Raw genomic sequence first — 25,854 nt, 5'->3', positions numbered from 1 at the left:
AGTGTGAGGTTAGAGAGTGTGTATCAGCAGTGTGTGGTTAGAGAGTGTGTATCAGCAGTGTGTGGTTAGAGTGTGTGTATCAGCAGTGTGTGGTTAGAGAGTGTGTATCAGCAGTGTGAGGTTAGAGAGTGTGTATCAGCAGTGTGAGGTTAGAGTGTGTGTATCAGCAGTGTGTGGTTAGAGAGTGTGTATCAGCAGTGTGAGGTTAGAGAGTGTGTATCAGCAGTGTGAGGTTAGAGAGTGTGTATCAGCAGTGTGTGGTTAGAGTGTGTGTATCAGCAGTGTGTGGTTAGAGAGTGTGTATCAGCAGTGTGAGGTTAGAGTGTGTGTATCAGCAGTGTGTGGTTAGAGAGTGTGTATCAGCAGTGTGAGGTTAGAGTGTGTGTATCAGCAGTGTGTGGTTAGAGTGTGTGTATCAGCAGTGTGTGGTTAGAGTGTGTGTATCAGCAGTGTGTGGTTAGAGAGTGTGTATCAGCAGTGTGAGGTTAGAGAGTGTGTATCAGCAGTGTGTGGTTAGAGAGTGTGTACCAGCAGTGTGTGGTTAGAGAGTGTGTATCAGCAGTGTGAGGTTAGAGAGTGTGTATCAGCAGTGTGAGGTTAGAGAGTGTGTATCAGCAGTGTGAGGTTAGAGAGTGTGTATCAGCAGTGTGTGGTTAGAGTGTGTGTATCAGCAGTGTGAGGTTAGAGAGTGTGTATCAGCAGTGTGAGGTTAGAGAGTGGGTGTATCAGCAGTGTGTGGTTAGAGAGTGGGTGTATCAGCAGTGTGTGGTTAGAGAGTGGGTGTATCAGCAGTGTGTGGTTAGAGAGTGGGTGTGTATCAGCAGTGTGTGGTTAGAGAGTGGGTGTGTATCAGCAGTGTGTGGTTAGAGAGTGGGTGTGTATCAGCAGTGTGTGGTTAGAGAGTGGGTGTGTATCAGCAGTGTGTGGTTAGAGTGTGTACCAGCAGTGTGTGGTTAGAGTGTGCACCAGCAGTGTGTGGTTAGAGAGTGGGTGTATCAGCAGTGTGTGGTTAGAGAGTGGGTGTATCAGCAGTGTGTGGTTAGAGAGTGGGTGTGTATCAGCAGTGTGTGGTTAGAGTGTGTACCAGCAGTGTGTGGTTAGAGTGTGTACCAGCAGTGTGTGGTTAGAGTGTGTACCAGCAGTGTGTGGTTAGAGAGTGTGTACCAGCAGTGTGAGGTTAGAGAGTGTGTACCAGCAGTGTGTGGTTAGAGAGTGTGTATCAGCAGTGTGAGGTTAGAGAGTGTGTATCAGCAGTGTGAGGTTAGAGAGTGTGTATCAGCAGTGTGAGGTTAGAGAGTGGGTGTATCAGCAGTGTGTGGTTAGAGAGTGGGTGTATCAGCAGTGTGTGGTTAGAGAGTGGGTGTATCAGCAGTGTGTGGTTAGAGAGTGGGTGTGTATCAGCAGTGTGTGGTTAGAGAGTGGGTGTGTATCAGCAGTGTGTGGTTAGAGTGTGCACCAGCAGTGTGTGGTTAGAGAGTGGGTGTATCAGCAGTGTGTGGTTAGAGAGTGGGTGTGTATCAGCAGTGTGTGGTTAGAGTGTGTACCAGCAGTGTGTGGTTAGAGTGTGTACCAGCAGTGTGTGGTTAGAGTGTGTACCAGCAGTGTGTGGTTAGAGTGTGTACCAGCAGTGTGTGGTTAGAGTGTGTACCAGCAGTGTGTGGTTAGAGAGTGTGTACCAGCAGTGTGTGGTTAGAGTGTGTACCAGCAGTGTGTGGTTAGAGAGTGGGTGTGTACCAGCAGTGTGTGGTTAGAGAGTGGGTGTGTACCAGCAGTGTGTGGTTAGAGAGTGGGTGTGTACCAGCAGTGTGTGGTTAGAGAGTGGGTGTGTACCAGCAGTGTGTGGTTAGAGAGTGGGTGTGTATCAGCAGTGTGTGGTTAGTGTGTGTATCAGGACATGCAGTGTGTGGTTAGTGTGTGTGTATCAACATGCAGTGTGTGGTTAGTGTGTGTATCAGGACATGCAGTGTGAGGTTAGTGTGTGTATCAGGACATGCAGTGTGAGGTTAGTGTGTGTATCAGGACATGCAGTGTGTGGTTAGTGTGTGTATCAGGACATGCAGTGTGAGGTTAGTGTGTGTATCAGGACATGCAGTGTGAGGTTAGTGTGTGTATCAGGACATGCAGTGTGAGGTTAGTGTGTGTATCAGGACATGCAGTGTGAGGTTAGTGTGTGTATCAGGACATGCAGTGTGTGGTTAGTGTGTGTGTATCAGGACATGCAGTGTGAGGTTAGTGTGTGTGTATCAGGACATGCAGTGTGAGGTTAGTGTGTGTATCAGGACATGCAGTGTGTGGTTAGTGTGTGTGTATCAGGACATGCAGTGTGTGGTTAGTGTGTGTGTATCAGGACATGCAGTGTGAGGTTAGTGTGTGTATCAGGACATGCAGTGTGAGGTTAGTGTGTGTATCAGGACATGCAGTGTGTGGTTAGTGTGTGTGTATCAGGACATGCAGTGTGAGGTTAGTGTGTGTATCAGGACATGCAGTGTGAGGTTAGTGTGTGTATCAGGACATGCAGTGTGAGGTTAGTGTGTGTATCAGGACATGCAGTGTGAGGTTAGTGTGTGTATCAGGACATGCAGTGTGAGGTTAGTGTGTGTATCAGGACATGCAGTGTGTTTTCTCTCTGCAGAGTATCAGTGAGAGGACCTTCAAGCGTATGTATCAGTACATGCAAGCAGCCAAACTGGTCCAAGTGGTCATTAAACCAGTTGAACACCTCAACCCTACAGTAGGCACCTGTGATACCAGGAGAGGTATGTACCCTACACACTACCTCACTACCTCAACCCTACAGTGGGCACCTGTGATACCAGGAGAGGTATGTACCCTACACACTACCTCAACCCTACAGTAGGCACCTGTGATACCAGGAGAGGTATGTACCCTACACACTACCTCACTACCTCAACCCTACAGTAGGCACCTGTGATACCAGGAGAGGTATGTACCCTACACACTACCTCACTACCTCAACCCTACAGTAGGCACCTGTGATACCAGGAGAGGTATGTACCCTACACACTACCTCACTACCTCAACCCTACAGTAGGCCCCTGTGGTACCAGGAGAGGTATGTACCCTACACACTACCTCACTACCTCAACCCTACAGTAGGCACCTGTGATACCAGGAGAGGTATGTACCCTACACACTACCTCACTACCTCAACCCTACAGTAGGCACCTGTGATACCATGAGAGGTATGTGCCCTACACACTACCTCACTACCTCAACCCTACAGTAGGCCCCTGTGGTACCAGGAGAGGTATGTACCCTACACACTACCTCACTACCTCAACCCTACAGTAGGCCCCTGTGGTACCAGGAGAGGTATGTACCCTACACACTACCTCACTACCTCAACCCTACAGTAGGCACCTGTGATGCCAGGAGAGGTATGTACCCTACACACTACCTCACTACCTCAACCCTACAGTGGGCCCCTGTGATACCAGGAGAGGTATGTACCCTACACACTACCTCACTACCTCAACCCTACAGTAGGCCCCTGTGATGCCAGGAGAGGTATGTACCCTACACACTACCTCACTACCTCAACCCTACAGTAGGCCCCTGTGGTACCAGGAGAGGTATGTACCCTACACACTACCTCACTACCTCAACCCTACAGTAGGCCCCTGTGATGCCAGGAGAGGTATGTACCCTACACACTACCTCACTACCTCAACCCTACAGTAGGCCCCTGTGATACCAGGAGAGGTTTGTCCTCCACAATACACGCTAGACTTTTTTTAGCCATTACACATGAGACCCTGGCCGTGACCCTGGCCGTGACCCTGCAAGGGTGTCTCGGGGAGTTGGGATATGTGTAAAAAAAAAATGAACACATTTTCAATTACCACATGCGTATTAATACTAACTTGTACATGTGAAACAGGACAGATAAAACCACCCAGTCTGATGGCTGGTTCTCCTATACACTATGCTCTTTGTTCTGTCTGGTACCCTGTTTCCTTCCTCACTAACTCAGATAAAACCACCCAGTCTGATGGCTGGTTCTCCTATACACTATGCTCTTTGTTCTGTCTGGTACCCTGTTTCCTTCCTCACTAACTCAGATAAAACCACCCAGTCTGATGGCTGGTTCTCCTATACACTATGCTCTTTGTTCTGTCTGGTACCCTGTTTCCTTCCTCACTAACTCAGATAAAACCACCCAGTCTGATGGCTGGTTCTCCTATACACTATGCTCTTTGTTCTGTCTGGTACCCTGTTTCCTTCCTCACTAAGTCCCCCATCCTTACTCTCCTTGTCCTCACTCAGGCCCCCTTGTTTCCTCTCCTCTAGGTACCAAAGTGGTGGCTCGCTGTCTGAAGCTAATCAAACCCTACGTGAGGAAGGAGGTGGTCGAGGCTGAGGATGACGATGATAACGACGATGATGATGGGGGAGGAGCAAATAGGAAGACCGTCCCCACAGAGGGGCGGATCATGGAGAGAGACTTCCTCTCACAGGCCTATGGGATCAGTACGTTCTGGTTTGCTCTTTTCTTATTGGCCAAAATATTGGTGTAGAAATAGATATATTTTCCTTTTTAAGGCAGGTAACGGTTCCATTTCTCATTGGTTGAATGTCTTACTCTCTGCTTTGTGATTGGCTGATCTAGTCGTGTCCTGCGGGACCAAGGGCATCTCTCAGAGTGCATTGCGTGCGAGGATGTGCATCGGCAAGCTGGAGTCCCGTATGATCTGCCGACTGCTGGAGAGGACAGACATGATCAAGGTAAAGTCTGTGTATACACATGAAATAATATATTCACAGATATGTCATCTACTGTGATGTCACCATTGTTTTGTCATAGATCATCATTGATCTGTCATGTTTCTGTTATGTCAAAGCTTATTGAGCTGTGTTGTTTGCCTTGTAAATTTGTTTCCCCATATTTTTCTTTTAAATGATTTATGAAATAGACAATTGTGTGTGTTATCCATGTGTCCGTCCGTCCCTCAGGGTTTCATGGAAGACGAGGGTCGTCAGAGGACCACTAAGTACCTCAGCCATCTGCATGTAGATGAGTCTGATCTGCTTCAACATCTAGTTAAAGAACAGGAACGATCAGACAGGCTTCGCACTGTTGGAGGGGAAGGAGAGGGGGTCCCCAAAACCCCAGCACAGACCACCCCAAAAACACCAGCTACCCCAAAGACTCGGCCTACCCCAAAAACATCATCGCTTCTGGGAAACACTGAGGGAGAGAGGGATGAGGAAGACCAAGACTGGGAAATCAAGAAGAAAGGGAAGAAGGGAGCGAAGAAGAAAAAAGCAAAAGAAAAGAAAGTGAGCAAGATGTCTCTCCTGAAGCAGTCCAAACTCAACTTCCTGGTCACTACTCACTCTACACCCATCAACAGTAAGTACCCAACACCTTAAATACTGACCGAACTCTACTTCCTAGTACCTACTCACTCTGCACCCACCCGAACACCCAATTCCCTACCCCTTAGCATCCTGTAGGGGTTCAATCTAACTAATGCTCACTTAAGATTTCATCTCCATTTACAGTGCAATCGGAAAGTATTCAGAACCCTTCACCTTTTCCACATTTTACAGCCTTATTCGAAAATGTATTAAAAAATAAATAAAAAATCCCTCATCAATCTACAGTTGTGGCCAAAAGTTTTGAAAATGACACAAATATTAATTTTCACAAAGTCAGCTGCCTCAGTTTGTATGATGGCAATTTGCATATACTCCAGAATGTTATGAAGAGTGATCAGATGAATTGCTATTAATTGCAAAGTCCCTCTTGCCATGCAAATGAATTGAATCCCCAAAAACATTTCCACTGCATTTCAGCCCTGTCACAAAAGGACCAGCTGACATCATGTCAGTGATTCTCTCGTTAACACAGGTGTGAGTGTTGACGTGGACAAGGCTGGAGATCACTCTGTCATGCTGATTGAATTTGAATAACAGACTGGAAGCTTCAAAAGGAGGGTGGTGCTTGGAATCTTTGTTCTTCCTCTGTCAACCATGCTTACCTGCAAGGAAACACGTGCCGTCATCATTGCTTTGCACAAAAAGGGCTTCACAGGCAAGGATATTGCTGCCAGTAAGAATGCACCTAAATCAACCATTTATCGTATCATCAAGAACTTCAAGGAGAGCGGTTCAATTGTTGTGAAGAAGGCTTCAGAGCGCCCAAGAAAGTCCAGCAAGCGCCAGGACCGTCTCCTAAAGTTGATTCAGCTGCGGGATCGGGACACCACCAGTACAGAGCTTGCTCAGGAATGGCAGCAGGCAGGTGTGAGTGCATCTGCACGCACAGTGAGGCGAAGACTTTTGGAGGATGGCCTGGTGTCAAGAAGGGCAGCAAAGAAGCGACTTCTCTCCATGAAAAACATCAGGGACAGACTGATATTCTGCAAAAGGTACAGGGATTGGACTGCTGAGGACTGGGGTAAAGTCATTTTCTCTGACGAATCCCCTTTGCGATTGTTTGGGGCATCCGGAAAAAAGCTTGTCCGGAGAAGACAAGGTGAGCGCTACCATCAGTCCTGTGTCATGCCAACAGTAAAGCATCCTGAGACCATTCATGTGTGGGGTTGCTTCTCAGACAAGGGAGTGGGCTCACTCACAATTTTGCCTAAGAACACCGCCATGAATAAAGAATGGTACCAACACATCCTCCGAGAGCAACTTCTCCCAACCATCCAGGAACAGTTTGGTGACGAACAATGCCTTTTCCAGCATGATGGAGCGCCTTGCCGTAAGGCAAAAATGATAACTAAGTGGCTCGGGGGACAAAACACTGAAATTTTGGGTCCATGGCCAGGAAACTCCCCAGACCTTAATCCCATTGAGAACTTGTGGTCAATCCTCAAGAGGCAGGTGGACAAACAAAAACCCACAAATTCTGACAAACTCCAAGCAATGATTACGACTGTACAGTCGTGGCCAAAAGTTTTGAGTATGTCACAAATATTAATTTCCACAAAGTTTGCTGCTTCCGTGTCTTTAGATATTTTTGTCAGATGTTACTATGTAATACTGAAGTATAATTACAAGCACTTCATAAGTGTCAAAGACTTTTATTGACAATTACATGAAGTTGATGCAAAGGGTCAATATTTGCAGTGTTGACCCTTCTTTTTCAAGACCTCTGCAATCCGCCCTGGCATGCTGTCAATTAACTTCTGGGCCACATCCTGACTGATGGCAGCCCATTCTTCCATAATCAATGCTTGGAGCTTTTCAGAATGTGTCTATTTTAGAATAAGTAACATAACAAAATGTGGAAAAAGTGAAGGGGTCTGAATACTTTCCGAATGCTCTGTACCTGTCCAGAACGTTGAGATAGAAATGTTGGTTGTAGAACAGATGATTGGCTGTCAGGTAGAGGAATTGTATCAGATGTATTTCTATCTGTGATGTTTCATGTTCCTGAATATGCCCCTGCTTTACCTTGGTTCACTTGCCTCCCAGGTAAGACCACGCCCTACCAAAGGTGGAGCCAATCAGGAGCCAGAGCTGGAGTCTTGGCTCAGCCCAGGTGAGGAGTCATCAAAATTATGTCCTGACGTTTCATTGGACCAGACGGAGAGTATGTTCGCAGGCAACAGTCAAACGGAGGACAGTGTCACGGTCATCGAGGAGATCCCCAGTCAGAAGGTGAGGCTGTCTCTCTCTCAAACATTATGATGGAAGATGTCTTTAAAGGTAGTGCATGAATTCTCTGTCTAAATCCCTCTCTCCCCCCACCCGGTCTCTGTTTGGTCAGGAGCACACCCGCCAGACGTACCGCCTGCTGAAGAGGAAGAACGTGATTGTGGAAGCTGTCCAGAGCCTCAAGATCATAGAGGGCCTCTTCACGTCAGTCACACCACTTCCTGTCTCACTGGGATTTGTAGATTTATTTTTAAAATTCTCAATCTGATTATATCGTCCTTCTCATCCCCCCCTCCTGTCTCTCTGTCCCCCTCTCTCCCCCCTCATCTCTCTCTCCCTCTCTCCCCCCTCATCTCTCTCTCCCTCTCTCCCCCCTCATCTCTCTCTCCCTCTCTCCCCCCTCATCTCTCTCTCCCTCTCTCCCCCCTCATCTCTCTCTCCCTCTCTCCCCCCTCATCTCTCTCTCCCTCTCTCTCTCTCCCCCCTCATCTCTCTCTCCCTCTCTCCCCCTCCTCCCTCTCTCCCCCTCCTCTCTCTCTCCCCCTCCTCTCTCTCTCCCCCTCTCTCCTCTCTCCTCTCTCTCTCCCTCTCTCCTCTCTCTCTCCCTCTCTCCTCTCTCTGTCCCTCTCTCCCCCTCCTCTCTCTCTGTCCCTCTCTCCCCCTCCTCTCTCTCTGTCCCTCTCTCCCCCTCCAGAATCCAGAGGTTGGTCCAGGATGAGGAGAAGCTAGATGGTGTGAACACTAAGTGTTGTAAGAAGTCTATCCTGCGTCTCATCAGATCTCTGTCTAAAGAGGGGATGCTCAAACTGTTCAGAACCACTGTTATACAGGACGGAGTCAGCAAGAAGGTACACACACTGGACACGCACACACACTGGACACGCACACACACTGGACACGCACACACACTGGACACGCACACACACTGGACACGCACACACACTGGACACGCACACACACTGGACACGCACACACACTGGACACGCACACACACTGGACACGCACACACACTGGACACGCACACACACTGGGCACACACCGGACCCACATAAACAGACATAATTCACACACACACACACACACACACACACACACACACACACACACACACACACACGGTGCATTTACAGCTTGTTACCATGACTACACACCTATAGAGATGATATATTCAACTTGTTTCTCTAACACTTTATCACTTTGTCCTCTCCTCTCCTCTCCTCTCCTCTCCTCTCCTCTCCTCTCCTCTCCTCTCCTCTCCTCCAGGTAGAGTTTATAGTCCATCCCTCTGTCTCTCCTAGTGATGCTGTAGTGAAGTCAGCTATAGAACAAGTCCGCTTCCGCATCTCCAGCTCCTACCCTGCTGCACGGTGAGACGGACAGACGCACTGACAGATTTAAGAGTGTGTAAAGGCTCCTCTAGAACTGGTCTCCCTCTCTCTCTCTCTCTCTCACATGTCTCGCTCTCTCTCCCAGTATTAATGAAATGCAGGAGGAGAAGGCTAAGGAGAGAGAGAGGAGCAGTGTGGGAAATGAGGTCCCTGCTGAACCCCAGGATATGAGAACAGAGGACAAGATGGGAGACAAAGACAAACAACTGAAGAACTTCAAACCTTCTATAGGTACACTTCTGTGTGACGTGAGATGGTTGTAACCCTGCTACCTGGAATATGACTGTTGAGTATCTGAGAATCCTCTCTCTGTCTCCCCCCCCAGTCCCAGGTCTCAGCAGGTCTTTGGGGTACCAGCCTAAGATGCCACGTCTGAGACTGACACACACCTTCTTGTGGTGCGCACCAGTATTACCCTGAAACTAACTAGTCCAACAGTCAAGCTACTTTTCCCTTTGTCCGATAAAGTATTTTGAATTAAATTGAATGGAATGTCTTCCTAGGTATCTGGTCTACGGACACCCCCTGAGACACACCTCTACCAACACCCCCCCTGACCCCCACAACACCTCCAGCTCTATCGTCCTCTCCACTGATAACCCTGGTGTCCAGACTACCTACCCCACCACCCCCAGTAACCCCTCACAACCCCAAACTACACACCCTGACAACACCCATCCTTCTGGCTCTGAACACACAGACCTCCCCACCTCAACCCCCCGAAACACAGACTCCCCCAATCCCCAAAACTCAGACCGCCCCGACACCCAGAGCCCACCCACTGACAACGCTGCAGTAAGTGACTCCGCCTCCACAGAGGGCCAGCCAGGCCTGACCCCTGAGAAGGGATGTCATCGTTGGCGGAGGAAGGGCAGGAGGTGATCAATCTGACAGATGTCGGACACGACCCTGACATGAAAGGTACATTTCCTGAGCGATATGTGAACAAATGCTAATCCTCCCCTGTTATTGGTGCTAGAATATGTGAATTAATGCTAATTCTCCCCTGTTATTGGTACTATAATATTTGAATAAATGCTAATCCTCCCCTGTTATTGGTACTAGAATATGTGAATTAATGCTAATTCTCCCCTGTTATTGGTACTAGAATATGTGAATTAATGCTAATTCTCCCCTGTTATTGGTACTAGAATATGTGAATTAATGCTAATTAATTCAGGGGAGGTTAGCAATCATTCACATATTCTAGCACCAATAACTCTTACTAGCACCAATAACAGGGGAGGTTAACCTCCCTGTTATTGGTGCTAGTAAGAGGTTAGCATTAATGCTAACCTCCCCTGTTATTGGTGCTAGTAAGAGTTATTGGTACTAGAATATGTGAATGAATGCTAACCTCCCCTGTTATTGGTGCTAGTAAGAGTTATTGGTACTAGAATATGTGAATGAATGCTAACCTCCCCTGTTATTGGTACTAGAATATGTGCATTAATGCTAACCTCCCTGTTATTGGTGCTAGTAAGAGGTTAGCATGTTTTGGGGACATGAGCTTTGTGCCTCTAACATTCCAGCTCGTCATTATTCACCATCCATTCAGGATTATCTGTCATCATGGTAGAAGTGTTCAGAAACATGTTATATTCTTATTTACAGTAAAAGTGACTCCAAAATGACAAAATACATTCATCCAAAACACAATCAAAACAAACTGCAAATACAACAAGTGTGTAGAGTCACAAGCTTGATATAATCATTGCCCATCGTCGCCTCATATAAAACATTTGATCTCAAATCCAAAGTTGAAGCTTCTCTGTGTAGTGTTCTGTTGGGGTTTGGATGAAATGGCACTTTGTCTTCTAATATGTGCTTACTTTCGCTCTCGCTCCCCCCCTTGCTCACTCTTCCTCCTCGCTCGCTCCCCCCCTCTCTCGCTCTCCCTCCTCCCCCCTCTCTCGCTCTCGCTCCTCCCTCCTCTCTCGCTCCCCCTTCCCTCGCTCCCCCCCTTCTCTCGCTCTCCTCGCTCTCCTCTCTCGCTCCCCCTTCCCTCGCTCTCCCCCCTTTCTCGCTCGCTCTTCCTCCTCCCTCTCCCTCCTCTCCCTCCTCTCTCCAGTCTATGTAGATGAGTTGTCTTGGAGGAGGTATATCCCCCCTGCTCCGGTCCACAGAGATTTTGGTCCAGGCTGGGCCCTGACCTCTGATGTTGTGCTCTGTCTGCCTCTCTCCATCTACATTCAGATTATACAGATATCCTTCAAGGTACACACACACTCCGGCTGCACAGTACACACACACACACTCCTGCTGCACAGTACACACACATATTTTTCAAACAGTAGTGAGAGACCTCTTAGGTAATCTGTGTTTCTGTCTGTGTGTTTCTCTCACTGTGTTTTTCTCTCTGTTTCTCTCTCTGTGTGCTTTTTCTCTCTCTCTCTCTGTCTCTCTCTCTCTCTCTCTCTCTCTCTGTGTGTGTGTTAGGTGGATGGTTTGGAGGAGTATCTGAATGACCCAGTGAAGCAGCACTACCTCATCAGGTTCCTGCCTTCTAGGATGAAGACCCAACTACTGCACAAACGGTGACACACACACTAGTTAAACACCCACAAACGGTGACACACACACACACACTAGTTAAATACCCACAAACGGTGACACACACACACATAGTTAAATACCCACAAACGGGGTGACACACACACACACACTAGTTAACCTCTCTAGGGTATGTGGGACAAAATCGTCCCACCTACTCAACAGCCAGTGGAATCCCGTGGCGCGTTATTCAAATACCTTAGAAATGCTATTACTTCAATTTCTCAAACATATGACTATTTTACACCATTTTAAAGACAAGACTCTCGTTAATCTAACCACACTGTCCGATTTGAAAAAGGCTTTACAAAGAAAGCAAAACATTAGATTATGTCAGCAGAGTACCCAGCCAGAAATAATCAGACACCCATTTTTCAAGCTAGCATATTATGTCACATAAACCCAAACCACAGCTAAATGCAGCACTAACCTTTGATGATCTTCATCAGATGACAATCTTAGGACATTATGTTATACAATACATTCATGTTTTGTTCAATCAAGTTCATATTTATATCAAAAACCAGCTTTTTACATTAGCATGTGACGTTCAGAACTAGCATTCCCACCGAACACTTCCAGTGAATTTACTAAATTACTCACGATAAACGTTCACAAAAAATATAACAATTATTTAAAGAATTATAGATACAGAACTCCTTTATGCAATCGCGGTGTCCGATTTTAAAATAGCTTTTCGGTGAAAGCACATTTTGCAATATTCTGAGTAGATAGCCCGGCCATCATGGCTAGCTATTTTGACACCCACCAAGTTTGGTACTCAGCAAACTCAGATTTACTATAAGAAAAATTGGATTACCTTTGCTGTTCTTCGTCAGAATGCACTCCCAGGACTTCTACTTCATCACCCAATGTTGTTTTGGTTCCAAATAATCCATAGTTATATCCAAATAGCGGCGTTTTGTTGTGCGTTCAAGACACTATCCGAAGGGTGACTTGCCCGGCGCGTATCGTGACAATTTTTTTTCTAAATATTCCATTACCGAACTTCGAAGCATGTCAAACGCTGTTTAAAATCAATTTTTATGCGATTTTTCTCGTAAAAAAGCTATAATATTCCGACCCGGGAGTCGTTGTTTTTGTTCAAAGACTGAAAATGTAAACATGGAGTCGTCTCGTGCACGCGCGCCCCCGTCTCATTGTTCTCAGATCGACCACTTACCAAATGCGCTACTGTTTTTCAGCCATGGACAGCAGAGTCATCATTCAACGTTCTGGCGCCTTCTGAGAGCCTATGGGAGCGTTAGAAAATGTCACGTTACAGCAGAGATCCCCCTGTTTTGGATAGAGATGGCAAAGAAGGCCAAGAAATGGTCAGACAGGGTACTTCCTGTACAGAATCTTCTCAGGTTTTGGCCTGCCATTTGAGTTTTGTTATACTCACAGACACCATTCAAACAGTTTTAGAAACTTTAGGGTGTTTTCTATCCAAAGCCAATAATTATATGCATATTCTAGTTTCTGGGCAGTAGTAATAACCAGATTAAATCGGGTACGTTTTTTATCCGGCCGTGCAAATACTGCCCCCTATCCCCAACAGGCTAAATACCCACAAACGGGGTGACACACACACTAGTTAAATACCCACAAACGGGGTGACACACATTAGTTAAATACCCACAAACGGGGTGACACACACACACACACACACACACTAGTTAAATACCCACAAACGGTCACACACACACTAGTTAAATACCCACAAACGGTCACACACACACTAGTTAAATACCGACAAACGGTCACACACACACTAGTTAAATACACACAAACGGTCACACACACACTAGTTAAATACACACAAACGGTCACACACACACTAGTTAAATACCACAGACGGTCACACACACACTAGTTAAATACACACAAACGGTGTGACGTGTCTGATTTGTTCATTCATTTCAGTCGCCCAATTACAAACTGTCACGTAAAGACCCTCTTTGCATCGTCCAATCAGACAAAGCCGTAACAGGAAGTGTTGATGATATATTTCCTGTTTCTATCTATCATCCAGGAAGTACATCTTTAGTTTCCATGACAACATGCAGCGTCTGATTTACATGGGTCTGCTGCAGTTTGGGCCGGTGGAGAAGTTCCAAGACAAAGACCAGGTATATCTTCTAGCACAAATACAATTTATAACATTTTTGACATGCGTTTTTTTCTGGATATTTTTGTTTTTCTGTCTCTCACTGTTCAAATAAACCTACCATTGAAATGATAGACTGATCCTTTCTTTGTCAGTCGGCAAAGATACAAAATCAGCAGGGGATGAAATACTTTTTCCCCCACTGTACATCAGTTACACATGTCAAGTCCACTATATGGGATACTTTGAGCGGTTGTGGACCGGTTCCAGACCGACCTTTTGGTGTGCAAAGTGCTGTGTGAACGCTGTAGGGTCCTGTGCTTTATAATGGCAGAAAGCTCTGTCTGTCTCGTCTCTGCTTCCACACTCAGCAGAGCTTGAAGTGGCAGGTTATCAGAACCCAGATTTGCATAGGGAGTGACGTCACGTTTTCTGGCCTATCCAGACAAAGAATAGACTTCCTCTTCCTCTGTTCAAGTTAACCCAGCCAATGGTGACAGCAGATGAAAGGTGACCCGTCTAGCGAGTCCAACCATTATGGTTTCATCATGTTGTGATATTCTCAGCCAGATTTGGAGCTCACAACATTTACAAAATACTAAATGATTTCCTAGAATTTTAACAAGACTACGTTCTCTTAGAGACAAATCACTTTGTGCTTAAAGCTGAAGTTGTAACGAGTCTGCACACATTTAAAATCAAATTGTATTTGTCACATGCACCGAATACAACAGGTGTAGACCTTACAGTGAAATGCTGAATACAACAGGTGTAGTAGACCTTACAGTGAAATGCTGAATACAACAGGTGTAGTAGACCTTACAGTGAAATGCTGAATACAACAGGTGTAGTAGACCTTACAGTGAAATGCTGAATACAACAGGTGTAGTAGACCTTACAGTGAAATGCTGAATACAACAGGTGTAGTAGACCTTAATGAAATGCTGAATACAACTGTAGAAAATGCTGATGAGACGGAAAAGGGGGAATACAGTGAAATGCTGAATACAACAGGTGTAGTAGACCTTACAGTGAAATGCTGAATACAACAGGTGTAGTAGACCTTACAGTGAAATGCTGAATACAACAGGTGTAGTAGACCTTGCAGTGAAATGCTGATTACAACAGGTGTAGTAGACCTTGCAGTGAAATGCTGATTACAACAGGTGTAGTAGACCTTGCAGTGAAATGCTGATTACAACAGGTGTAGTAGACCTTGCAGTGAAATGCTGATTACAACAGGTGTAGACCTTGCAGTGAAATGCTGATTACAACAGGTGTAGACCTTGCAGTGAAATGCTGATTACAACAGGTGTAAACCTTGCAGTGAAATGCTGATTACAACAGGTGTAAACCTTGCAGTGAAATGCTGATTACAAGCCCTTAACAAACAATGCCGTTTTGAGAAAATACAAAAAAAAAGTAGGATAAAAATAAGTAATTAAAGAGCAGCAGTAAATAACAATAGCGAGACTATATACTGGGGGTACTGGTACAGAGTCAATGTGGAGGCTGTATACAGGATGTACCAGTACAGAGTCAATGTGGAGGCTGTATACAGGATGTATCGGTACAGAGTCAATGTGGAGGCTATATACAGAGTGTACCGGTACAGAGTCAATGTGGAGGCTGTATACAGGAGGTACCGGTACAGAGTCAATCTGGAGGCTATATACAGGGGGTACCGGTACAGAGTCAATGTGGAGGCAGTATACAGGATGTACCGGTACAGAGTCAATGTGCAGGGCCACCGGTGTCGAGGTAATTGAGGTAATATGTACATGTAGGTAGAGTTATTAAAGTGACTTTGCATAGATAATAACAGAGAGTAGCAGCAGCGTAGGGGGGAGGGTGCAAATAGTCTGGGTAGCCATTTGATTAGATGTTCAGGAGTCTTATGGCTTGGGGGTAGAAGCTGTTTAGAAGCCTCTTGGACCTAGACTTGGCGCTCTGGTACCACATGCCGTGCGGTAGCAGAGAGAACAGTCTATGATTAGGGTGGCTGGGATCTTTGACAATTTTTAGGGCCTTCCTCTAACACCGCCTGGTATAGAGGTCCTGGATGGCAGGAAGCTTGGCCCCAGTGATGTACTGGGCCGTACAATCTACCCTCTGTAGTGCCTTGTGGTCGGAGGCCGAGCAGTTGCCATACCAGGCAGTGATGCAACCAGTCAGGGTGCTCTCGATGGTGCAGCTGTAAAACCTTTTGAGGATCTGAGGACCCAGGCCAAATCTTTTCAGTCTCCTGTGGGGAAATAGGTTTTGTCTTGCCCTCTTCACGACTGTCTTGGTGTGCTTGGACCATGTTAGTTTGTTGGTGATGTGGACGCCAAGGAACTTGAAGCTCTCAACCTGCTCCACTACAGCCCCGTCAATGAGAATGCTCGGTCCTGCTATTCCTGTGGTCCACAATCATCTCCTTCGTCTTGATCACGTTGAGGGAGAGGTTGTTGTCCTGGCACCACACGGCCAGGTCTCTGACCTCCTCCCTATAGGCTGTCTCATCGTTGTCGGTGATCAGGCCTACCAGTGTTGTCATCGGCCAACTTAATGATAGTGTTGGAGTCGTGCCTGGCCGTACAGTCATGAGTGAACAGGGAGTATAGGAGGGGACTGAGCATGCACCCCTGAGGGGCCCCCGTGTTGAGGATCAGCGTGGCGGATGTGTTGTTACCTACCCTTACCACCTGGGGGCGGCCCGTCAGGAAGTCCAGGATCCAGTTGCAGAGGGAGGTGTTTAGTCCCAGGGTCCTTAGCTTAGTGATGAGCTTTGTGGGCACTATGGTGTTGAACACTGAGCTGTAGTCAATGAACAGCATTGACAACACTGTTAAGTCTACACCTGTTGTATTCGGCTCATGTGACCAATAAAAATTGTATTTGATTTGAATAGGCTCTTTGAAAGGGTTTCCATAAATGATTTGGGCGTATTGATACACCATCCACAGAGTAATGAATTACTTCACCAAAGTAAAGCTCAAAGGGAATGATGACATCATTCAATGTCTGCTGCTTTTTGAATATTTTTTTCACCCATCAGTCTGTAACAACAACATGTGGAGAAAGTCAAGGGGTGTGTGACTTTGTGAAGGACTGGACCTTCATGTATTCTTTGTTTTAACTATTTGATTTTGACAATGTGTTGGGCTAATTAGCTATCTCTATTTACAATGTGCTTCTGTCTCTCTCTCCCTCCATCTGTCTCTCCCCCTCTCTGTCTCGCCCTCTCCTCTCTCTCCCCTCTCTCTCCCCTTTATCTCTCTATCTCTCTTCTCTCTCCATCTCTCTCTGTCTCTCTCTCCCTCTCTGTCTCTCTGTCTGTCTCTCTCGCCCTCTCCTCTCTCTCTCCCCTCTCTCTCCCCTCCATCTCCCCTTTATCTCCTCTCTCTCCATCTCTCTGTCTCTCTCGCTCTCTCTCTCTCTCTCTCCCTCTCTGTCTCTCTCCCTCTCTCTCTCGCCCTCTCCTCTCTCTAGGTGTACCTGTATGTGAAGCGTAACTGTATGATAGTAGACACTACTATGTGTGAGCCCCACTATAACCTGGTGTTGGAGACGAGGGTGTTTGAGAGACGGAGATACACACTGAACACCCTGACAGACGTAGACAACTACTGGTTTGACCTGATGTGTGTCTGCCTCAACACACCACTAGGTAGGCCGCACACGCAGACACGCAAAAACGATCACTATCAACGATCTGCCTGCATGCACAGGCTACTCACGCCGTCTTGCCTTCCCTCTCTCCCCTTTTCTCCTTCTCTCTCTCCCTCGCTCTCGCTTCGTCCCTGTCTCCATTTGTCTCTCTTGCTCTCTCCATCTCTGTCTCTGTCGCTCTTTCCATCTCTCTCCATTTCTGTCTCTCTCTCTCCTCTCTCCCTCTCTCTCTCCCAGGTGTGATCAGGAAGGAGCGGCCGAAGAGAAGCTCTGCCTCCAAATCCCAGGAGGGGCCAGTCAAGGTTCCCGTGGATACAGACCGCCACAAGTTCCGTCACCTGGATCACATGCTCAAGTAAGGGGGAGAGAGGTGTGTGTGTAACCTGTGTAACGTGTGTGTGTGTAACCTGTGTAACGTGTGTGTGTGTGTAGGGGCAGCAGGGAGGTGTGTTATGCAGCAGTAATACCAGGGGACAGTAAAGGAGCAGGAGGTCTGGACTCGGACTTCTTCGGACACCTCAAACGCAACTGGATATGGACCTGTCATCTGATGAGAACCAAGAGGGTAAAACACACACACCACACACACATCACATCATCACACACTATCATCTATCTATCTATCTATCTATCACTATCTACACACTACTATCTATCTACTATCTATCTACTATCTACTATCTATCTATCTATCTATCTATCTATCTATCTATCTATCTATCTATCTATCTATCTATCTATCTATCTATCTATCTATCTATCTATCTATCTATCTATCTATTTTTTATTTTATTTCTATACACACACTAAAACACACACACCCACTAAACCACCCGTATACACACAAATAAACCGTTATTGTTATGTTGTCTATATAAATTCTCAACTTTCAGTGCTCTGGAATTGTAAGCCTTTCAGTGCTCTGGAATTGTAAGCCTTTCAGTGCTCTGGAATTGTAAGCCTTTCAGTGCTCTGGAATTGTAAGAGATCAATATAATGTGTGTTCTAGAGCAACAACCAGTACGAGTCCAGTAACACAGTGAGACTGAATAGTCTACTGACCAAACATCTGACCATGGATATAGGTGAGTTACACACTCCTGTCTGTGTTTTACATTTATACACACTCACCGGTCAGTTTATTAGGTACACCGCCCCATTCACGTAAATGGATCGCTCCTATAGACCTTCATTCAAGTGGCTGTAGCTTGCTATATAAAGCAGGCAGACAGGCATCAAGGCATTCAGTTACTGATTGAATGTTAAAATGGGCAGAATAAGTGATCTAAATGACTGAGCGTGGTATGATCGTCAGTGCCAGGCGCCCGGATCCACTACCTCAGAAACGTCTGCCCTCCTGGGTGTTTCACACACGACAGTGTCTAGGGTTTACTGAGAAGGGTGTGACAAACAGAACAACCTCCAGTCAGATACAGTCCTGTGGGAGAAAACAGCTCCTTGATGAGAGAGGCTGAATGAGAATGGCAAGAATGGTGCAAGTTAACAGACAGGCCACAAACAGACAGATAATGGAACAGTACAGTGGTGTACAGAACGGCATCTCAGAACACACGGATGGGCTCTTACACGACCACACCAGGTTCCACTCCTCCTCCTCCTTCGCTGATAGAAGAAGAGGAGGAAGAAGAAGATGAAGCTCGAGTGGGATCACCAACTCTGAACAATTTGAGGCCTGAAAAAACATTGCCTGGAACATGAGTGACATGACAGCTGAAAACCAAGGCTCATGCGCGTGTCGATAGGACCAATGGGGTGGGAGTAGCTCCGTTTCATACAGACAAACAGGGTTCGCACAAGATGCTTAAAATACTTGAATTTGGCACTCTGAAATTCAAGTACTGGAATACCTTGAAAATCAGACATTTTCTCAAGTTGGTATTTGAAAAGTACTTGAATTAAAATGAGAGGAGAACAGATAATGATCAAATATATTTATTTGGCACTGTGTAAGGTGCAAAACAACTGTGCCAGACTTTGACATAGTGGTCATGGGTGAATCGGCCTTGACGATCCACACGAAGGGGGGGAGACAGCCCTGAAGATCCACACGAAGGGGGGGAGACAGCCCTGAAGATCCACACGAAGGGGGGGAGACGGCCCTGAAGATCCACACGAAGGGGGGGAGACGGCCCTGAAGATCCACACGAAGGGGGGGAGACTGCCCTGAAGATCCACACGAAGGGGGGGAGACAGCCCTGAAGATCCACACGAAGGGGGGAGACAGCCCTGAAGATCCACACGAAGGGGGGAGACAGCCCTGAAGATCCACACGAAGGGGGGGAGACAGCCCTGAAGATCCACACGAAGGGGGGGAGACGGCCCTGAAGATCCACACGAAGGGGGGGAGACTGCCCTGAAGATCCACACGAAGGGGGGGAGACAGCCCTGAAGATCCACACGAAGGGGGAGACAGCCCTGAAGATCCACACGAAGGGGGAGACTGCCCTGAAGATCCACACGAAGGGGGGGAGACTGCCCTGAAGATCCACACGAAGGGGGGAGACTGCCCTGAAGATCCACACGAAGGGGGAGACTGCCCTGAAGATCCACACGAAGGGGGGGAGACAGCCCTGAAGATCCACACGAAGGGGGGGAGACGGCCCTGAAGATCCACACGAAGGGGGGAGACTGCCCTGAAGATCCACACGAAGGGGGGAGACAGCCCTGAAGATCCACACGAAGGGGGGAGACTGCCCTGAAGATCCACACGAAGGGGGGAGACAGCCCTGAAGATCCACACGAAGGGGGGGAGACTGCCCTGAAGATCCACACGAAGGGGGGGAGACTGCCCTGAAGATCCACACGAAGGGGGGGAGACAGCCCTGAAGATCCACACGAAGGGGGGGAGACTGCCCTGAAGATCCACACGAAGGGGGGGAGACGGCGAGGCATCCTGCACTGGTGCTAGTTCAACATCGTCGTGTGTTTGCCATCTGCTTCATTCACAGGAGTGCCCGCGATATTCCGCTTTATTAAGAGGCAGCCGTTCTAGTGGCCGTCCACGTGCCATTTTCCTCACAGCCCACACGCCCTTTTCCCACGCGGTCACACTAAAGCTGCAAAAGTCCTTGAATTTGACTTGTCTGTACGAACCCTGGAAAAAAACTGGTTATATGTAGAAACCTGTCGTGGAAATTGTTGTGTGGATACGTAGGGCATATGTGGATACGTAGGGCATATGTGGATACGTAGGGCATATGTGGATACGTAGGGCATATGTGGATACGTAGGGCATATGTGGATACGTAGGGCATATGTGGATACGTAGGGCATATGTGGATACGTGGGGCATATGTGGATACGTAGGGCATATGTGGATACGTAGGGCATATGTGGATACGTAGGGCATATGTGGATACGTAGGGCATATGTGGATACGTAGGGCATATGTGGATACGTAGGGCATATGTGGATACGTAGGGCATATGTGGATACGTAGGGCATATGTGGATACGTAGGGCATATGTGGATACGTAGGGCATATGTGGATACGTAGGGCATATGTGGATACGTAGGGTATATGATGTTGTGTGGACATGTAGGGTATATGATGTTGTGTGGACATGTAGGGTATATGTTGTTGTGTGGACGCGTAGGGTATATGTTGTTGTGTGGACATGCAGGGTATATGTTGTTGTGTGGATATGCAGGGTATATGTTTTTGTGTGGATATGCAGGGTATATGTTTTTGTGTGGATATGCAGGGTATATGTTTTTGTGTGGACATGTAGGGTATATGTTGTTGTGTGGATATGTAGGGTATATGTTGTTGTGTGGATATGTAGGGTATATGATGTTGTGTGGATATGTAGGGTATATGATGTTGTGTGGATATGTAGGGTATATGATGTTGTGTGGATATGTAGGGTATATGTTGTTGTGTGGATATGTAGGGTATATGTTGTTGTGTGGATATGTAGGGTATATGATGTTGTGTGGATATGTAGGGTATATGATGTTGTGTGGATATGTAGGGTATATGATGTTGTGTGGATATGTAGGGTATATGTTGTTGTGTGGATATGTAGGGTATATGATGTTGTGTGGATATGTAGGGTATATGATGTTGTGTGGATATGTAGGGTATATGTTGTTGTGTGGATATGTAGGGTATATGTTGTTGTGTGGATATGTAGGGTATATGATGTTGTGTGGATATGTAGGGTATATGATGTTGTGTGGATATGTAGGGTATATGTTGTTGTGTGGATATGTAGGGTATATGATGTTGTGTGGATATGTAGGGTATATGTTGTTGTGTGGATATGTAGGGTATATGATGTTGTGTGGATATGTAGGGTATATGATGTTGTGTGGATATGTAGGGTATATGTTGTTGTGTGGATATGTAGGGTATATGATGTTGTGTGGATGCGTGGTTGGGATCAGCTTGGCTTGGATGGACAAGGATGTTTTCACTATTATTCCACAATGTAAAAATAAAGAGAAACCCTTGAATGAGTAGGTGTGTCCAAACTTTTGACTGGTACTATCCATATCTGTGTCTGTGTGTGTGTTAATCTCTGTGTCCCCTGAAGGCCCCAAGTTCCCCGGGCCCCTGTCCTCTAAACAGGGGGTCCCAGCAGGGTTGAGGTTGGAGGAGGTCCACATCTCCACTGAGCCGTCCAGTAGGAACCGGCTGGTTAAAGGAGGGAACAAGAGGAAGAGGAAGAGAACTGTCAAACAGGTCAAAATACCACAGAAGAAGAAGAAAGGTGAGGCCAGACACACTATTGCTGAGCCAATAGACACACAGACACACTATTGCTGAGCCAATAGACACACAGACACACTATTGCTGAGCCAATAGACACACAGACACACTATTGCTGAGCCAATAGACACACAGACACACTATTGCTGAGCCAATAGACACACAGACACACTATTGCTGAGCCAATAGACACACAGACACACTATTGCTGAGCCAATAGACACACAGACACACTATTGCTGAGCCAATAGACACACAGACACACTAGTGCTGAGCCAATAGACACACAGACACACTAGTGCTGAGCCAATAGACACACAGACACATTAGTGCTGAGCCAATAGACACACAGACACACTAGTGCTGAGCCAATAGACACACAGACACACTAGTGCTGAGCCAATAGTGGTTTTTAGCTCTGTTTCGGTTAGATTATAACAAACCATTTTATGGTTTTGTAATATTGTTTTTGTATTTTTAATGCACTGTGCATTATGTGGGTTGAATACTGTAACTAAAACTGTTAATACAAGTCTGGTGAGGGTGGGCCTCCTGAGGGGTGCACTGCGTCTCGGCGGTCTAGGGCGCTGCGTCTCGGCGGTCTAGGGCGCTGCGTCTCGGCGGTCTAGGGCGCTGCGTCTCGGCGGTCTAGGGCGTCACTACAGACCCGGGTTCGATCCCAGGCAGTGTCGCAGCTGGCCGTGACCCGAGAGGCACAATTGGCCCAGCGTTGTCCTGGTTTGGGGGAAGGTTTGGCCGCCCGGGATGATGATGATAATTATGATGTGTGTGTGTGTGTGTGTGTGTGTGCAGTAGAGGTTAGAAAGCGGGCCCCAGTCCATGATGCAGCAGACCACAAAGCTCTGATGATGATGACCAGACAGAGAGTAACATGGAACGTCAGCGAGGACTCTGTACTCATCCTCTGTAGAGTCGCTTCACACTTCCTTAACCGCAAGGTAGACACACACACACACTTCTCATGATATGAAGTGGTCACACTTCAACATCGCTCTGTCTGCCGCTCTGTCTGCCGCTCTGTCTGCCGCTCTGTCTGCCGCTCTGTCTGCCGCTCTGTCTGCCGCTCTGTCTGCCGCTCTGTCTGCCGCTCTGTCTGCCGCTCTGTCTGCCGCTCTCTCTGTCTGCCGCTCGTCGCTCTCTCTGTCTGCCGCTCGTTGCTCTCTCTGTCTGCCGCTCGTCGCTCTCTCTGTCTGCCGCTCGTCGCTCTCTCTGTCTGCCGCTCGTCGCTCTCTCTGTCTGCCGCTCGTCGCTCTCTCTGTCTGCCGCTCGTCGCTCTCTCTGTCTGCCGCTCGTCGCTCTCTCTGTCTGCCGCTCTCTCTCTGTCTGCCGCTCTCTCTCTGTCTGTCGCTCTCTCTCTGTCTGTCGCTCTCTCTCTGTCTGTCGCTCTCTCTCTGTCTGTCGCTCTCTCTCTGTCTGTCGCTCTCTCTCTGTCTGCCGCTCTCTCTCTGTCTGTCGCTCTCTCTCTGTCTGTCGCTCTCTCTGTCTGTCGCTCTCTCTCTGTCTGTCGCTCTCTCTCTGTCTGTCGCTCTCTCTCTGTGTCGCTCTCGCTCTCTCTCTCTGTCGCTCTCTCTCTGTCTGTCGCTCTCTCTCTCTGTCGCCGCTTCTCTGTCGCTCTCGCCTTCTCTCTGTCGCTCTGCCTTCTCTGTCGCCTTCGCTTCTGTCGCTTTCTCTCTGTCGCTTCTTCGCTTTCTCTGTCGCCTTCTCGCTTTCTGTCGCTTCTCTCGCTTCTGTCGCTCTGGCGCTTTCTCGTCGCTTTCTGTCGCCGCTTTCTGTCGCTGTCGCTCTCGCTTGTCGCTTCTCGGCTTGTCGCCGCTTTCTCTGTCGCTCGCTTTGTCGCTCGTCGCCTCTGTCGCTTTCGCTCTGTCGCTCGCTCTCGCTCTCTGTCGCTCCGCCTCTCTCGCTCGCTCTCTGTCGCTCTGTCGCTTTCTCTGTCGCTCTGTCGCTCTCTCTGTCGCTTCTGTGTCGCTCTGTGTCGCTTTCTCTCTCGCGTCTGTCGCTGCTCTCTGCTCTGCTCGCTTCTCTCTCTCTCTCTGTCGCTTCCTCTCTCTCTCTCTGTCGCTTCTCTCTCTCTCTCTGTCGCTCTCTCTCTCTCTGTCGCTCTCTCTCTGTCGCTCTCTCTCTGTCGCCTCTCTCTCTGTCGCTCTCGCTCTCTGTCGCCTTCGTCTTCTGTCGCCTCTCTCTGTGTCGCTTTCTGTCGCTCTCTGCGCCTTCGCTGCTCTGCGCTTCCCTCTCTGTCGCTTCTCTCTCGCTTCTGTCGCTTCCTTCTCGCTCCCTCGCTTCTCTGTCGCTTCGCCCTCTGTCGCTTCTCGTGCCTCTCGCCCCTCTGTCGCTTCGCTGTCGCCTCTCGCTCTGTCGCTCGCTTTCTCGCCCTCGCTTTCCTGTGCTTCTCTCTCGCCTTCTGTCGCTTCTCTGTGCTCTCTGTCGCTTCTCTCTGTCGCTTTCTCCTTGTGCCTTCTCCTGTCGCCCTTCGGCCGCTCCCGTCGCTCGCTCTGTCGCTTCGCTTCTCTTGTCGCTTCGGCTTTCTGTCCTGGCCTTCGCGCTCCGCTTCTCTCGCTCTGTCGCTTTCTCTGTCGTTGCGCTTCGCTTTCTCTGTCGCTTTCCTTCTCGTGCTTTCGCTCTCGTCGTTTCTCTCTCGCTCTTGTCGCTTTCTTCGCTTTCTCGCTCTTCGTGCCTTCGCCTCTGTCGCCTTTTGCGCTTCTTCGTGCTTCTGTGCGCTTCTTGTCGCTCGCTGTCGCCGCCCTCTGTGCTGCCTCTCTCGCTCGCTTTCTCTGTGCCTCCCTGTCGCCTTCCTCTCCGTCGCCTCTCTCTCTCTGTCGCTTTCTCTCTCTGTCGCTTCTCTCTCTGTCGCTTCTCTCTGTCGTCGTCGCTTCTTCTCTGTCGCCTCTCGCTTGTCGCTTTCGCCTCTCTGTCGCCTTTTCGCCTTCTGTCGCTTTCGCCTTCGCTCCTGTCGCCTCGTGCTTGTCGCTCCCCCCTGTCGCTCTCTGTCGCTTTCCGCCCTCTCGCTCTCTGTCGCCTTCGCCTTCTCTGTCGCTTCTCGCTCTCTGTCGCTTTCCTCTCGCTCCCGTCGCTTTCTCCTCGCCTTCTCGCTCGTCTGTCGCCTCGTCGCGCTTGTTCGTCGCTCGCTGTCGTTCGCCGCTTGTCGCTTCTCCTCCTCGTCGCCTCTCTCTCGTGCCTCTTCTCGTCCCTCTCTGTCGCCTCTCCCCTGTCGCTCTGCGCTTTCTCTCTCTGTCGCCTCTCTTCTGTCGCTTCTTCTCTGTCGCTTCCTCTCTGTCGCTCTGTCGCCTTTCTGTCGCTTTCTCTGTCGTTCGCTCGCTGTTCTCGTCGCTTTTCTCGTCGCCTTCTCTGCGCTTTTTCGCCTTCGCGTCTCGCTTCGCCCCTCGCTCCTCGCCTCTCTCTGTGCCTTCTGTCCCTCTCCGCTTTCGTCGGTCTGTCGCTCTCTTCGTCGCTTCGTCGCCTCTGTTGTCGCTTGGCTCTCGTCTTTCGTGCTTGTCGCTTTCTCCCTGTCGCTTCTCTCTCTCTCTGTCGCCTTCTGTGCTTTCTCCTCCTCTGTCGTTCGGTGCTTTCGGCTGTGCTTCTGTCGCTGTCGCTTCTGCGCCGCTCCTGTCGCCGCTCTCTCTGTCGCCGCTTCTCCTCTGTCGCCGCTGTCGCGCTTCTTGTGCCCTTCGCGCCCGCCCCTGTCGCTCCCCTGTCGCCTTCTCTCTCTCTGCGCCCTTGTCGCTCTCTCTCTGTCGCTCTCTCGTCGCTCTCTCCGTCGCTTCCTC

At 48.3% G+C, this 25,854-nt stretch overlaps 1 protein-coding gene across 1 annotated transcript in view; it reads left to right on the top strand.

Annotated features, from left to right (window-relative positions):
• The window catches only part of gtf3c1 (general transcription factor IIIC subunit 1), a 70,325-nt gene that overhangs the window by 7,575 nt on the left and 36,896 nt on the right, over positions 1–25,854 (top strand). The window contains 21 exon segments of the mRNA XM_045713288.1: positions 2,633–2,756; positions 4,312–4,491; positions 4,631–4,746; positions 4,975–5,374; positions 7,472–7,635; positions 7,745–7,836; positions 8,327–8,480; positions 8,896–8,999; positions 9,106–9,251; positions 9,346–9,418; positions 9,524–9,893; positions 9,896–9,941; positions 11,092–11,237; positions 11,460–11,557; positions 13,609–13,705; positions 17,158–17,335; positions 17,575–17,692; positions 17,770–17,902; positions 18,347–18,422; positions 21,897–22,073; positions 22,886–23,031. Coding sequence (XP_045569244.1) covers positions 2,633–2,756; positions 4,312–4,491; positions 4,631–4,746; positions 4,975–5,374; positions 7,472–7,635; positions 7,745–7,836; positions 8,327–8,480; positions 8,896–8,999; positions 9,106–9,251; positions 9,346–9,418; positions 9,524–9,893; positions 9,896–9,941; positions 11,092–11,237; positions 11,460–11,557; positions 13,609–13,705; positions 17,158–17,335; positions 17,575–17,692; positions 17,770–17,902; positions 18,347–18,422; positions 21,897–22,073; positions 22,886–23,031 — 3,138 coding nt within the window.

Source organism: Salmo salar, chromosome ssa02 (assembly GCF_905237065.1).
Source record: "Salmo salar chromosome ssa02, Ssal_v3.1, whole genome shotgun sequence".
Classification (NCBI taxonomy): domain Eukaryota; kingdom Metazoa; phylum Chordata; class Actinopteri; order Salmoniformes; family Salmonidae; genus Salmo; species Salmo salar.
This window is presented reverse-complemented; position numbering and strand designations above follow the sequence as displayed.